Genomic DNA, 16,640 nt, shown 5'->3' on the forward strand with positions numbered 1-16,640 from the left:
TATGTCAATGTTTTTAAGTAAAGTTTTTAAAAGGTAAGTTAAATTTTATTTTAACTGCACAAACCATCCCTGTTCATTTCGCACTGAACGATTGATACAACCGCAACATACGGAATTCGAGCAAGATCATTGGGTAATTCCGTAAATCTAAATATGAATTGAAAGGCATTTTAATCAAACTCGAAAAATCTTTCAAAATTTTATTTACAAAAAATAGTTTTAATTGGTAAATAACTAATTCTCTGTCATGTCATCTTCACCTATTTCGTAGCTCTCATGTGGGTAGAAAGAGCTTTTGTCATCCATTACTGACGGATACGGGTCGTGGGCCGGAGCACCCATCCATTGTGGATACCAATATAGACCCTGTTTAATGAAACCAATTAGGTAGTTATTCGAAAATCGAAAAAAAAATGTGCAATATTTATGCAATAGTATATAATTTAATCATTGAATAGAATAAAAAAAAAACAATAGTCTATAGTTCAAGTAAGACCTATCGCAGAAAAGGGTAAGTTCTACGCATAATTCCAGGTTAGCCCAGTTCTATCTTAGACTGCATTTCCCTGGTGTAGGGTGAGCGCTGTGGTTCTCATGAGTCCCAGGTTCTATTTCGGCAAAGGCGATTTGGGAATTAATAATTTCTAAATTGTCTCTGATCTGGTCTGGTCGGAGACTTCGGCCGTGGCTAGTAACCATCTTACAGGAAAAGCCGTGTCATCAAGCGATTTAGCGTTCCGGCACGATGCCGCTTAGAAATCTATATGGGGTATGGATTTAATAAAACTGCCATATCCATGTTTGATCGCAGTCACTTGAGTATTCGTGTAACTGTGTGGTCAGACTCCAAATGAAACATCGTACTTAGTACACGATCGTACCTTGCTTCCTCCGGCGGCGCTGCAAGTAAATCTATCGCCGTGAAGCTCTACCGTGTCCAAGTAACTCTTGCCGGCTATCGAGCCATAGTTAGGCGGGTACATGAATAGACAGCCTTCTAAAATATCTGTGGAATAGGTACAAAAAGTCGCGAGTTACCAAAGACTTTATAGGTTTTCCTATAACCTAAAGTAAAGAACTATTTTCTGTATTTTTCAAAATTTTAGGCACAGTAGAGATATTGGGATTAGTCAATTTTCGTTTGAGATCTAAGGATCTTATAAGGTACCTACTTTTTTGTGGGAACTGTTTTATTTTTGGTGACACAAAGAAGCGGGAGATATTATAGTGCACAAGTGTGTGCGCATACAGGTGCACTGAGTAATTTCTATTCCTTACTCTCATAGCCCAATGGGACGGAAATCCGACACGACGGGAGAGAGATCAGGCGCAGGACCGACAGGTTTTTACGTGTTCTCCGAGGCACGGGGGTGACACACCGCCAACTTTCTAATTCCGGGCTAGTACTGAGAATTTATACCTATTTTTGGCCTGACCCGGAAATCGAATCCAGGGCCTCGTCAAACGCAGTCGAACATGCTAACCACTAGAGTCTAGAGACCAAAGAGGCGGTTGGTTATAAGTAAACGTTCGACTTACAAGGTACGGTAATATTTTCCTCGTGGTCTTCTTCATCAGGCTTTGGTGTGGGTTCTATGTACGGAGGTACCGGGACTATTCCTGTTCCTGGATCTCCGGGGATAAGGAACGGACCTGTAACATAATTTGTAGATATTGCTAAATAGTTATATTTCGAAAATTACGGCCTAATATTAACAGTTTTTGTAACGTTGCGTCGTTCGTAGTTATTTGTACCTAAGAGTGAATATAGAGCGTATTCTGCAAAGCTAAAATAAAACGAGACAGATTTATATCACTAGATAATTTTGTCTAGTTTTAACTTTGACTTTGGAGTTCTTGAGGCTTGAATTGGCGCTGAAATTACCTTATAAAAGTAATTTTAAGTAGGCAGGTACCTACCTATAATAATTAATATTTCATCTGATAAAACTTACCACCATAATGGTTCGTGTAATTCCATTCGCAAACATGATGGTCGCAAACGAGTGGCGTGTTTTGTTCCTTTGTGTAATATGTATTGCCGTTAGGTATTGTCTGAAACAATAATAATATTAGATGTGTACCTACCTAGCTATCAATGATTTATAGCGTCATTGGTAACTATGGTTAAAATCGTTGTGGTGTTTAAGACACCGGTTAACAGGGCTCTCTCCGTCACTTACTCCATACAATCGTAGTCCCAATTGCATTTGAATATTAAACAACCAAAGTCTATGAAATTTTGCAGACATATTTTAGAATCTAATATCTGTGCCTGTGGTGTTTTAGATTTTTCTAAAAATATGAATGTGAATTTTTAAGACCGCGTAACTTTGAAACCGAATATTTTAACGGAAATCTGGAAAACCACAGGCATAGATATTAGTTCCCGGAACGTTTCTACAAAATTCCATTGAGCATGATTGGTTAGTATTCCAATGAGAGACGAACTACGTTTGTATGGAGTGAGTGACGGAGAGAGCCCTCTTAAGACGTCGGCGTCTTAATATTCGGGGGGTCTTCAGTTCGAACTCGGGCACGCATCTGCAACTGTTCGGAGTTAATATGTGGGTTTTGACCATTATCACTTGTTTTAACGGTGAAGGAAAACCTCGCGAAAACCTGAGAGTTCTCCATCATGAACTCAAAGGTGTGTGAAGTCTGCTAATCCGCACTTGGTCAGCGTATGTCTATGGCGAAATCCTCATTCTGAGAGGAGATCAGCTTAGTAGAGAGCTGGCGATGATGATGATGACGATGATGACCCAATTATTGTCAGTGCAGGTAGTTAGATAATAATACGGAATAAATTACCAATAAATAATCATAGTGCCGATACCGGAGTCCCTGTATATTAAAGTCCAAGATGAACGATCCAGAAGTGATGATGCATGATGCAGCAGTCAGCGGTGGAAGCTTGTACATGATCAGACCGCACTTTACAATCGCCTTCGGTAGAGTGGTAACATCTCTCTCCCTTTGCAATAATTTTTTGAATGGAAATCTGTGAAATAAATAAAAGAACAACCCCTAGATTGGAAAGTTTAGGGTATAAACCCTAAACTTGAAAAGGCACAAAAGGCAAGGAATTTAGTAACTAAGTACCAGACCACTTCCTGGTTAGCCTACTGCCATCTTAGGCTGCATCATTATTCATTATTTACTACCAGGTGAGATTGCAGTCAAGGGATAACTTGTACCTATCTGAATAAATAATTTACTCTTATGACTTTAACAGGGCTCTCTCCGTCACTTACGCCATACAATCGTAGTTCCAATTTCATTTGAATTTAAGCAACCAAAGTCCATGAAATTTTGCAGACATTCTAAAAACTAATATCTGTGCCTGTGGTGTTTCAGATTTTTCTAAAAATATGTAGTTTTAAAATTACAGGGGCTCAAAGATTTGTATGTGAATTTTTAAGACCGCGTAACTTTGAAACCGAATATTTTAACAGTTTCATGGACTTTGGTTGCTTAATATGCAAATGAAATTGGAACTACGTTTGTATGGAGCGAGTGACGGAGAGACCCCTCTTAAGAGCGTTAACGCATGAGCCTGGTTGGCAAGTTTAGGTATTTACCCGAGGTTCTTTGTTTGTTTCCGTGAACGGACGTACCGAGTTCAGTTTAGTTTATAACAAACCGTTTTGATCCTAGACGATTTTCAAACGGATTATTTTTTCAATATTTTTAAGTATGTGGTGTTAGTTTGTCGTTTTTTTTAAAACAGTGATGTTTTTTAAAACAGTGTATTGTCTTTATAGATTAAGTACGAGTGAATAAAACTTATAATTGTAGTCAGTACTTAATACTAATCTTTTATATACTTGTGTAAGTATAAGAGAGTCAAGAAATTATACAAAATTCAACTTTCCTTATACATATTTACGAAAATATGGTTCCTTTATCATGCACAGTATAAATAATTACACCTACTATATTAATTTTCACATATATATTTATAAAGGCTGGTAAAATAAATGTGAAATCCGTCTAAAATTTAAACAGTCTTAAATATTTCATTTGCAATATTATCAAAAATATAATGCAATGCTACTAATACTCATAAAGACATTGAGCAATTTTTCTTATTTATGGTCCTTTACAATCTTTTCAAATTTTATTGTTAGTACTAAATCGTACTTACCGTAAGCGCAAAACAATGGACAGTACAATGAAAGGGATTAACAGGTACAAAAATGCAGATGTTACACTTGAGTAGGTATTTATTCATCAAAAATAAGTGCACTGCTACGCGAGTCAGCTAGGGATACAAAAACAAAATAAGATAAAGTTCAAAACTGAAAGTACGAAAACCCACCAACTACTTTTAAAGACTTCACCGCAGATGATTGATTATATTTGAATATGTATAAATCATTATATACACGTATTCGAAATTTTCATAGTAACTGCTATGATTTGATATTGAACTCGATCCATCTATTTCAAGTTTATTTTTTCTTGATATACATTTCTTTTTCATGTCATGTGTAGGTAATACCAATTTCGATATACTTTTTGGGTTTTGTAGGTTATATCTCTTACATTCGTTTTGATTATGATAAGTTCTTTTATGACATATGCCAATATAGCCTCTAACATACGGAATGGTAAAGCTAAGCTAAAGAGAGATCTCATTTATCAATTTAATGTGCAGTTTGGCAGTAATAAGTGAATTGATGAGTCGATAAACAAACAAACACGCAAAACAACACGTGACAGGTTGTGATGGCAATCAAGGTGGGGACGCCCCGCACACCTACACAATCCCTGGGCTAATCCGGTGCGGGATAGCGTGGGTGACGTGCGGGTGTGCAGGACGTCCCCCGCCTCATACCTCGATTGCCATCTCGACCTGTCACGTACTATACATAGCTGCCGAAAACTCAGTCCTCTCTTAGTTGGATAAAGAATTGTTTTATTCAAAAATAAAACCATCATAAAGATCCACGAGGGATGACCACGTGCAAATGATAGTAATTATCCTATTGTTTCAGGTGTTATGCTAGAGTGTACAATGTATACAACCAAAATCTAAATACAAAATACCGTACTAATGCTGTAAAAGACAATAAACTAATGCTATTATGCAAATGCAAAAAAAGAAATCATAATGGAATACAAGAAACCGCGCTAATGCCATAAAAGGACGATGAATCATCAAAATTTTATTTAGCGGCTAGGACAAATAGCAAGGGTATTGGCATATAGCATTGTCAGCCGGTAATAACTGTAAAACTATAAGCCTTTAAGAATATTTAATTCTGAAAAGTTATAATTCTAGTCAATAACTAATTATACAAAATTCAACTTTCTGTTTATTTAAAAAACATGGTTTTCCTTATCATATTCCGTATAATGAAACCTTGAGTATTGAGTTTTACAAATTTATAAAAGCTTTTGAAATAAATGTGAAACCCATGTAAAATTTAAACAGTTAAAAATTTAATTTTTAGAAATTATTAAAAATATAGATCAATGCCACTGCTCTGATAGGCATTAATCTATTCTCTACCGAAATCGCGTTTTACTATCTTTTCAAATTTTGAAAATTAAATTGTTCCCTTTCAATGAAAGGGAACAATAGATACCAATGCAGCTATTTGCTCGAGGCAATACTTATTTATTAACTAGCTGATGCCCGCAGCTTCGCCCGCGTGGATTTAGGTTTCTAAAAATCCCGTGGGAACTTTTGATTTTCCAGGACAAAAGTAGCCTATCCGTAATAGCACGTCCCCGGGATGCAACGCATTTCTGTACCACGTAAAAACATCTAAACGGATGATCCTTTAAAAATCCCGAGGGATCACCAGGATTTAGGAATGCAATTCCTTACAGCATCATATAAACACAATTTAAAAACATACAAAAAGTTTTTATCTATCTTTAAGAAAAAATAGCGAGTATTAAAAATACCTAGTATTGAGAAGTGATAGTCGCACTACAATTTCAGGTAAATCGTAAATAATCCGATAACAATTGCTAAGCAAACAAGCGTTACGTCCGTTCTCGGAGAGGCCTCGGCCGGTACTGATTTCCTAGTTCAATTTACTATTGCTCGTTGCACGGTTTTGTAGTGTGTTTCAAGATTATTTTTTGGAAAAAAATATTAATTAAATTTAGGTTTTTTTTTCTGTATATATTGCCAATATGTTCTTCTTTAATGAGTACTTAGTTTTATTTATAAATGAAGATAAATAACCCACCTAAATGACAGTTTTATGTGTCTGTAGTTTTATGAAATTATGACTTTTTTGTTTGAATTTTTATAATGTAAAAAATGCCAAACGAAAGATTTGGTTCTGTCATCTTATTAGTTCAGGACCTTTTCTTTGGTAAATATATTTCTTTGTGAGAATCGACCAAGTAACTTTTGATGTAGTGAACGTCAAAGATGACACGAAATCCAAAATTCAGTAATAGTCTTTTGGTATTTTTGGCAATAAAAGATAAACTATGAATAAATTGCAAAATGTTTTCTGTCAATTTAATAAAACAGGAAATATTCTACAAAGAAGTATATAAATGTTTTTCATAAATGCAGTGTTTAATAAAATATAGGGGGGCAAAATAGCTTAAAAATAGCTCATACCGGTTCAACACTCTTAAGGTACAAGGGGAAAACAGATTAAAATGGAAGGTATTTAAAAGTTTTGTTACCTAAATATACAAATACCAATGTGACATTCGAGCCCGTGCAAGTAGTTATCCGTCGGGAAGGATATGCTGGGATCATCGATCAGGTAATACTTTTGTTCGTCGTGATAGTGAAGGAATCCCAGGAACACGAACGAACGATCTTTGCAATACGGCGCCACCCCTTTGCCCATGTTGTAGATGTCACTGTAGAGCTCGGAGAAGAAAATGTACACGTTTTTGCCGCAGTAAAATTCTGAAAAATATACTGTACTATGTAATGATCACACTTCACAGTAATGTTATATAGGCGAAAGTTTGTGTGTATGTATGTGTGTATGTTTGTTACTCCTTCAAGCAAAAAATACTTGACGGATTTGGCCGAAATTTAGAATGGAGATAGATTATACCCTGGATTAACACATAGGCTACTTTTTATCCCGGAAAATTACAGAGATCCTACGGGATTTTTAAGATACCTATATCAACGCGAACGAAGTCGCGGGCATCAGCTAGTTAATAATAATTCTGAAAAATATACTGTAGGTATGTACTGTATGTAATTTAATTTGTAGGGTTCCGTACCCGAAGGGTGCCAACGGGACCCTATCATTAAGAGGAAAACCAATGCGAATGACATAGACGATTTCACCTTCAAACTAGCAATTTTGACATGTCATGACCCTCTATTGACAATTAATCAAGCAGACATTTCAATCTGCGAAATTTACGCGGACTTTTAGTATTTTGACGTAGGAGGGTAAACGATCCAGTAAATGAACAAATAAGGACTACCCTGACATTGACCTAAAATTAAGGTATATGAGAATCGTTCTATATATAATTTTTATATTTTGTGTGTCTGTACACAGTAGGTATACACTCTTAAATTATTTAAATATCAAAAAATCAAATAAAATGCGTGGTATTAATTATTATAACTTATTTTATTTAACAAAAGGATAAATTGCCAGTAAATGAACTGGGAATTTCAGTGAATGAACGAACTCTATCTAGTGCATAAACTCTCGATTCCTATTAATAAATAAATTCTTAAATATATTTTCGGCTTGGAATTCAAAAAAAATTGTCAGATTTTCACAGTTTTTGACTTATTGTACATTTTTTTCTACATTTTGCGCGATAAATCAAAAACTATTTTACATAATAATAATAAATAAAACCTGTTTTAGAATGTATAATAGAGCCCTTTCTGTATAATAGAGAAAAACTTAATGCCCATGTTGCACCCAAGTCGCTGGAAGTGCAACATCAGCTGCTGAATGTTTTGAGAGTAGTGAGAACAATATACCGTAACACATGTTATCAGATTTGTTCCTTTGAGCCGAGAAGCCACATGTTCTGATGCTTTTTAGACAATCCAAGATCTCTCATTAAGTGGTCCAAATCATTTTGATTGAATAGTCTAAGTTGAGATGTAAAAGTCACTACATCGTCACTACCTTCTGAAAGTTCTTGAAGTAGATTGGAGGTACTGGGTTGGGGCTGAGGTACAGATTTATCACCAGAAGTCAGAATCGTTCTAATTGTAGACTGCAAGTTACAATAGAGTCGCTTGGAACAATTTTTTTGCTGTTTCTTCTGGTTATATTCACAATGCAGAAATAATAATCATCATGGTGTTTAGATGGTTCGCGCCAAATTATAATACTTTTTTTAGTAAAAGTAGGGTCTATTCTTATTTGCTCATAAACGCAATGAGGAAATACAGCTTCCACATATAAAAATTTGGAGTCCAGGCCTTGCTGTTAGCTGCTAATGGGTTCTCAAAGTAGCCCGAGTATGCTTGTTTTACAAAGTTAGACACACTTGCACGACATTCTTTAATACGTACTCGCCACCAAATGGTACAAAAATGATTGGAATAACTTGCAGATGTTCTTCTTGATGTTAACACCTCGATAAATTTTGGAAATTACTTGTGTGATCTTAATAAAGTGTGAACATACAAAGTGTGAGTATAGTGCAAAATATGGGGGTACCTGTATCTCAAAAACTAGAGCTGCTGTGTAAAAAATTAAAGTAGATCTGAAATCAGCGACGTCAAATTAGTAAGAAACAGTTTCAAAACCTAATAAAACAAAAAAGTTGAATTTTGTATGCCAGTGAAATGATTCGGAATCGGAAGCCACTTTATATATCGCGAAATTTGGAAATGTGGTCAAATTTTCGAAATCCATATTTATCAATGAAAAGCGACATAATTTTGTAAGTAGTACTTACTTACTTCAGTTTACTATTTTTGAACAGTTTCGCAGAGGTACAACAATCGGCCTCATTCAATCAGCCGCCATATTTATAGTAATAGGCAAATAAATACAATTAAGTATTGGAACTACAATACCTATGCTCCTAAATGTATCTTAAAAAACAAGTCTCATTCAGCGTTACAAGTGCAGAAGAGGAAGTAGACAGACGGATTAACATCAGTTCGAACAAGTACTGGGCACAAAAGGAAAGAATGAAAGGAGCTTACCCAGTACATCTTAAAAGATCCGTTACAGATACATGCATCCTGCCATGCCTCACCTATGCCAGCCAAACATGGGCCCAGACAAAGAATATAAAAAGAATAATAGTGACTTGCTAAAGGGCGATGGCAAGGAGCATAACTTAAGGAAAAAATATTCAAAGTGAGAATTGAAGACATAAGAAAAAAGACAAAGCCTACAGACACCTTGAGACATGCCCTAAAACTGGAATGCAAATGGTCATATTGTATCGATTTTTACAGATGAAAGAAGGACAGGAAAAATCTCCCCTTGGCCAGGTCCAGCAGGCAAAAGAAAAATAGGTAGACCGAAGACGCGTTGGTCTAATGCTATTGTGCAAATCGCGAGAGAAAATTAGCTTGATAGTACCAAAGACAGAGAGAAATGGGGATACCCAAGAGGGATCCTTATCCAAGAAAGAAGAATACCAGAATAAATATTTAAAAAAAAATCTAAAGAAAAATTAAACCGACTTCAAAAACCACAAACACTAAAAAGTAAAAATAATTTTAGTGATTGTGGTTTTTGAAGTCGGTTTTATTTTTCTTTTGAAAATTTTTTATTTCACAATTTTTAGTGGCCCCACTGTACTATAATATGCCATACCCAGTTAAAACCCTACTGTTTACTAAGATTAATATCTTAGTAAACAGTAGGGTTAGGGTACACTGATCGCGAGCAATTTGCTCTTATCCATTGAGGAGTTCCGTTCTCCATCTCGGAAGATATTCATCAGATCTTCATCAAATTTATATGGGACCACCTGCGAAGTATACCCTATCAAACAAAAAAAAAATCCAAATCGGTCCAGGCGTCTTTGAGTAATCGGGGAACATACGTTAAAAAAAAAGATACCGAGGAATTCAGAACCTCTTCCTTTTTTTGAAGTCGGTTAAAAATATTTTTTAAATTTTGGTAACAGTTTCCTTTTTTGTGATGCCAGGGAGCTCTAAATATCGATTTTGAACGAAATCGGTCAATTAACAAAGAATTTCAAAATGGCGTCGACTTTTTTAAATTTTGGTAACAGTTTCCTGTTTTGTGATGCCAGGGAGCTCTAAATATCGATTTTGAACGAAATCGGTCAATTAACAAAGAATTTCAAAATGGCGTCGAATTTTTTAAATTTTGGTAACAGTTTCTTATTTTGTGATCCCAGGGAGCTCTAAATATCGATTTTGAACGAAATCGGTCAATTAACAAAGAATTTCAAAATGGCGTCGACTTTTTTAAATTTTGGTAACAGTTTCCTTTTTTGTGATCCCAGGGAGCTCTAAATATCGATTTTGAACGACATCGGTCAATTAACAAAGAATTTCAAAATGGCGTCGACTTTTTTAAATTTTGGTAACAGTTTCTTATTTTGTAATCCCAGGGAGCTCTAAATATCGATTTTGAACGAAATCGGTCAATTAATAAAGATTTTCAAAATGGCGTCGACTTTTTTAAATTTTGGTAACAGTTTCCTTTTTTGTGATGCCAGGGAGCTCTAAATATCGATTTTGAATGAAATCGGTCAATTAACAAAGAATTTCAAAATGGCGTCGACTTTTTTAAATTTTGGTAACAGTTTCCTTTTTTGTGATGCCAGGGAGCTCTAAATATCGATTTTGAACGAAATCGGTCAATTAACAAAGAATTTCAAAATGGCGTCGACTTTTTTAAATTTTGGTAACAGTTTCCTGTTTTGTGATGCCAGGGAGCTCTAAATATCGATTTTGAACGAAATCGGTCAATTAACAAAGAATTTCAAAATGGCGTCGAATTTTTTAAATTTTGGTAACAGTTTCTTATTTTGTGATCCCAGGGAGCTCTAAATATCGATTTTGAACGAAATCGGTCAATTAACAAAGAATTACAAAATGGTGCCAACTGTTTTAAGTTTTGGTAACAATTTCCTGTTTTGTGATCCTAGGGATCCTCAGATATTGATTTTGAACAAAATCTATGACAGTTCAAGAAAATAGATTTTAAACACTATTTAAATTATTATCATTAACATTAAATTAAATGAAAACACGACGCGCGACGTGTACTGCAGCCCCTGAGCTTGAGCACAGGCCGAGCCGGTATAAACCGATTTCTCTCCGTACGCGACGTAGCGCCTGTGCTCACGCACACACGCGCCTCAAGCTTGTAGTAGTGTACCTATCGTAGCGCGCTTGTATGAAGCTTTGACTCTGTTCGCTACTCATGTGGTTATACAACGCAATACCACACTCACAAACACTCGTACAAACATACAGACAAGTATATACTCACACACACTCACACACACACACATGGACGCACACGCACTTTTGAACGGTTTGAACGGAACACGGTTTTGAAATTGAAATTGAAAAAAGTGTAAGAATTTGTAAGAAAATATTTAAAAAAGGTATATCAGCCGGTTTTTTATTCCAGCTCTTAATACATGTAAAAACGTCCAATCTGTTCATTTACTTGAGCCTTTACCCTAGTACCTAATTATATCGACCGCCCCATATCAAAACAAAGTAAATGTCATTTTTCCGAAAATCGTTTTATGTCATAAGCCTAACTTTCATAGTATGTCCCGTTGTATTGTAAGGACACCCACATTAAAGTAAAATTAAAAGCTAGTAAGTCGCTTTGACCATTTTAAAACATAGTAAGTCTATGAACTCGCTAGGTTTTTTATAGATTAATGCGCCTTACTAAGTTTTTCAAAGGAATTAGATTAAATAAAATAAATATCACCCATTATCTAAATACCATGTCAAAACAGTAAATACTTAATAATGCATTAAAACTTAAAAGTAAGATAGGAAAAGTCAAAAGGAGTTCTGACCTCTACATGTCAACTGTTAAATATGGTTTGCAAGGGAAATACTTTGCATACTTACATAATGTTTTTAGGGTTCCATATCTCAAAAGGAAACACGGGACCCTTACAGGATCAATTTAAAAACTGTCATAGCCTAGTGGTTAGAACGTCCGCCTCCTAATCGAAGGTCGGGGCTTCGATCCTGGAATCACGCACTACTAACTTTTCAGTTATGTGCGTTTTAAGCAATTTAATATCACTTGCTTTAACGGCGAAGGAAAACATCGTGAGGAAACCTGCATACCTGCAAGTTTTCCATGTTCTCAAAGGTGTGTTCCTAAACTTCTCTTGAATTTAAACCATTTACTATGTTTTGATCTGAGAAAGAAATTTGACATTAATTGACAAAATTGAGAGACCTAAGCTTGTATAAGAACACAGAAGTGTCATAATTCGTGTTCACTTTGCCTAACGTCTCTCAGAGAGCAGAGAGAGATTTAAACTGTTTCTTATAATCATTGGCCATATTTCAAATGCGAAAGTGTGTTTGTTGGTTTAATATTCAATCACGCTGCAACGGAGCAACCAGTCGACGTGGTTTTTTGCATGGATACATTTAAAGACCTTGAGAGTGACATCTCTCTCCGCATCGTATTCTTTATTGCTGAGGGTTGTGACCTCTTTCCATTATTCCTACATCTAATGGTAGGTTTTCTTGGGATGCGGTGAGTTCAAAGAGCCTATGGAACTCGACTAGAAAAACGAGATTTTGACTCTTAGGTTTAACGGTTATGAATTAGTTATTATTATCAGTGATAAAATTGATTAGGGCTGCCAGGTAAAATGACATTTATCTCGGAAAATCAAAGAGTTTCCACGAGATTTTTTCCAAGTTTGCGCTACTAAGTACATATTATGAAGAGGAAAGGTTTGTTTGTTTGTTATCGATAAACTCTGAAACTACTGAACTACTTGCACTAAAGACATAATCATCAACATCAACCGACAGACGTCCACAGTGAACATAAGTCTTTAATAGGGTCTTCCACATGCTACGGGTTTGCGCCGCCTGAATCTTTGCGCTTGCGCTTGACGACAATCATGCTTTAAAGAAAGCAATGATGAGGTCCAAGTTGGAGCACGCTTACCTAGAAGATGCCTATTCACTCTTGGCTTGCAGGTATCTAAGGTATATATGGCAGGAAACACGGCCGCCGAAATGGCGTTCCAACCTTTAGGCTCTCCCCATTGCCCGCAGCATGAATCTGAGCTTTCTTATGATGGTTATATTATTATGTACATATAATATCTCATAAGAAATCTCTAACACACAATCCAGCTAAGTAGGTCCAATTTCAAAAAAAGCTAGCTAGCCGACAAATCTAACTCAGTTAGGCAGCCTTCGGGAACCTTCGAGATGTCTCTCGTCCAAAATTCCTCAATGCTTGAAGACCAGTCTTTGAATAGTGCATGATGTCAGTGATGAAAAATGGATCCGAAATATAGGTCTTTTTTGTACACAGGAAATGCCTGACGCATACCCCTCCGTCATGTGGGGCTTGCACCAAACTTGCACTACTACGAAATCCATTTCGGAACACGGCACCCGGAACGAGGCGCGCTATCTCCTAAAAAACATAGGTATAATACCTATTTAGAACACTTACTATCTGTCATCATAATCTATGACAACCTCCGAGTATTTACCTGGTAAAACCGTGACTTTAGAATAAATTTTAGTATATAAGCAGGCTTCATTTAGAAATGAAAAAATCCCTATTTTATTTTTCAACGATTATAAACACAACTTTCATTCAAAAATAATAAGCTTAAATTCATTTTAAATAATATTTTGCGACGAAATGACGCGCGCAGTCCGCCCGTCATGACAGTCCAGTGGACACTGAATTCCATACAGCGCCTGCAAGAAAATAAATAGCACAGGAAGTTTTTTGGTTAGTTTTAGATTATTTAAGAAATGAAAAACATTTAGTATAAAACTAACAGTTCGAATTGATTGCTAAACCTAAACATATCATTTTCTGGAAGTTGGCTTCAAAGTATCAAGATGTTAAAGAAAATTTTTACAGAACAAGTTGCGAACAGCAATGTTTTCAACTTGTTTTTTTTTTTTATTGGGATAATGTATACTAAATTAAAAGAGGCCCTTATAATCTTCACAAACTGAAGTTTTTAATTGCATGTATTTAATAGCTGTTAATGCTTTAGAAAAATAAACAATTTACTTCAAAGTACAGCGTTTTTGCGATTTGTCAAATAGCCATAGTCTTAAGACACCACTGTCCGTCCGTCCATCTGTCTGTCAGCCTGTCTGTTAGCGGGCTGTTAATAGATAGAATTCTGATATTTTCACAGAATGTATATTTCTATTGGGCTATGTAGGTACTTATAACAAATAATGAAAAATACAAAATGGCCACCATGAAAATTAAAAAGTCTTATTTCTTGTACGATGGTACGGAATCTTCGTGTGCAAGTCCGATTTTTTGTGATTGGCGCCCAATGTGGGACTTAAATTTTGGCGCCCAATTCGGAACCAATTTTAACATACCTTCTATTTAAAACTAGCTGATGCCCGCAGCTTCGCCCGCGTGGATTGGTCAGATCCCCTGCAGCATCAGGATTGAGGAGTTGGACTCCAAATTTTTTATGAAACAATGTCGCAAAGTTCCTCTATCGATTAAAAAAGAAATGACGCAAATCGGTTCAGAAATCTCGGATATTTCGGTGTACATAGGTAGAAAAACACAACTCCCTTTTTGAAAGTCGGTTAAAAAAGTAGCCTATTTTACGCCCTGGTCAATCCTCTACTTGCCTGTGAAAGTCCCGTCAAAATCGGTTCAGCCGTTCCAAAGATTAGCCTTTTCAAACAGACAGACAGACAAAAATTTTAAAAACGTGTGATTCAGTTATGGTATCGTTCAAATAACCATATGAGCTTAATATGAGGTAGTTATTTCGAAATTACAGACAGACACTCCAATTTTATTTATTAGTATAGATGTTCGCGAACAAATAAATATGAAGCGGAATTTACATTATGAAATTAGTTTCACGGCATAAATTTCAATATCAATTGCACGTGTAAACGTCTTATTTCGTAATGGATGCATTACGAAATAATACGTTTACACGTGCAATGATAGTGAAATTAATGCACGTGTACTAAATGTAACTAGCACTAATTTCGTAATGTAAATTCCACTTGAAGTAGATACCTTGACTGACATAAAACTCCATAGGAACAGGTCCTCCAGTGTAGGTAGCTTTCCTTTCTGCTGCGATAGAGTTATGATTTTCGTACATAGTCAACATGTTGTCGATGACGTCGTCAAGGGTTATTAGAAGGACCTTTGAAAACAACAATGTATAAAAATATATCTATAAAATTGCAATTTGAAAGGGAAAAAGCTGTACTACTTACTTTTAATTCTTGTATGTGTAATTTGATGAAGCGACCTAAATGGTCGGTCGCTATGTGAACGCGCTCATTTATCATATACTGAAATCAAAATATATAGTTATGTACTTATACCTAATATACTAAAATATATATACCTAATGGACATTATTTAATCACACTAATATTATAAAAGCGAAAGTTTGTATGTGTGTGTCTGTGTGTATGTTTGTTACTCCTATAAAAATAATGACGTAAACTGAAAAAAACTAATTAAATCGATCGATTATTTCCAAAATTAATGCTCAATCTATCTTTAACTTGTCGATAAGTTACTGTTATTTGTCAAAAAGATTTGACATTGCTAATTAACTTATCGACAGATCACAGATTACAGATAGATCGGTTATTAATTTCGGCCGTTAGCGTATATAACCCCGCAGGTCAAGCATCGTTTTGCTATGTCAACTTACTTGGTCCTCAGCAGTTTTGACCCTCATCATCTCGTGCTGGTAAAGCCAGAGGTTATCCAGCTTATCGGTGGGGTCGTGGCCGTAAATCTCGAAGGCATCGATGATCATCGCTAAGGTCAGGTTTTCGTTTGGTTCCAAGCAACAAGGGTGGTTGCGAATGTTGTAAGGATACTGGTTGAAAATGAAGAGGAAATTAAGCTATTTTAGAATGTTATTTTTAACCCCCGACCCAAAAAAAGGGGTGTTATAATTTTGACGTGTGTATCTGTGTATCTGTCTGTGGCATCGTAGCTCCTAAACTAATGAACCGATTTTAATTTAGTTTTTTTTTTGTTTGAAAGGTGGCTTGATCGAGAGTGTTCTTAGCTATAATCCAAGAAAATCGGTTCAGCCGTTTGAAAGTTATCAGCTCTTTTCTAGTTACTGTAACTATCACTTGTTATAAATTTTTAATTTACACTTGTTGATTATATTTTATTTATTATTACCGTCATCTGCAGGTAGCCAACACTAATCGCGAGCAAAAAGCGCGCGCGAATCGAGCCGTCCATTTTGAAAGCATGGCGGCGACTGTGTAACCAATTAAAATAATTAATTGCTCTCTTTTTTTATGGCTTGTTATATTTTTTAACGCAATAGGTAAACGATTTATTATTAGTAGACGTATAAAAGTATTGAGAAAAAATTTACTTATAATATAAATATGTAAAATAATAGGTAGGTATATAGTTAAATACCTAGGTACATTAAGGAATTCACCGTTTTGATAATAGTAGGTGCTTAGTTCGTTTCACTGATATATA

The 16,640-nt window shown here is 35.6% G+C and overlaps 1 protein-coding gene across 1 annotated transcript; it reads right to left on the reverse strand.

The window, feature by feature from the left end:
* Nucleotides 1–187: 187 nt before the first annotated feature.
* On the reverse strand, nucleotides 188–16,432 carry LOC123865052. Its single transcript, XM_045905875.1, has 10 exons — nucleotides 16,326–16,432; nucleotides 15,838–16,008; nucleotides 15,389–15,466; nucleotides 15,183–15,315; nucleotides 6,667–6,898; nucleotides 2,815–3,004; nucleotides 1,956–2,055; nucleotides 1,540–1,653; nucleotides 882–1,006; nucleotides 188–366 (listed from the first exon to the last, which is right to left on the reverse strand). The coding sequence occupies exons 1-10, from the start codon at nucleotides 16,386–16,388 to the stop codon at nucleotides 235–237; spliced, it is 1,338 nt and encodes a 445-aa protein (XP_045761831.1). The 5' UTR covers nucleotides 16,389–16,432; the 3' UTR covers nucleotides 188–234.
* Between the last annotated feature and the right edge of the window lie 208 nt (nucleotides 16,433–16,640).

The sequence above is a fragment of the Maniola jurtina genome, chromosome 5 (genome assembly GCF_905333055.1).
Source record: "Maniola jurtina chromosome 5, ilManJurt1.1, whole genome shotgun sequence".
Classification (NCBI taxonomy): domain Eukaryota; kingdom Metazoa; phylum Arthropoda; class Insecta; order Lepidoptera; family Nymphalidae; genus Maniola; species Maniola jurtina.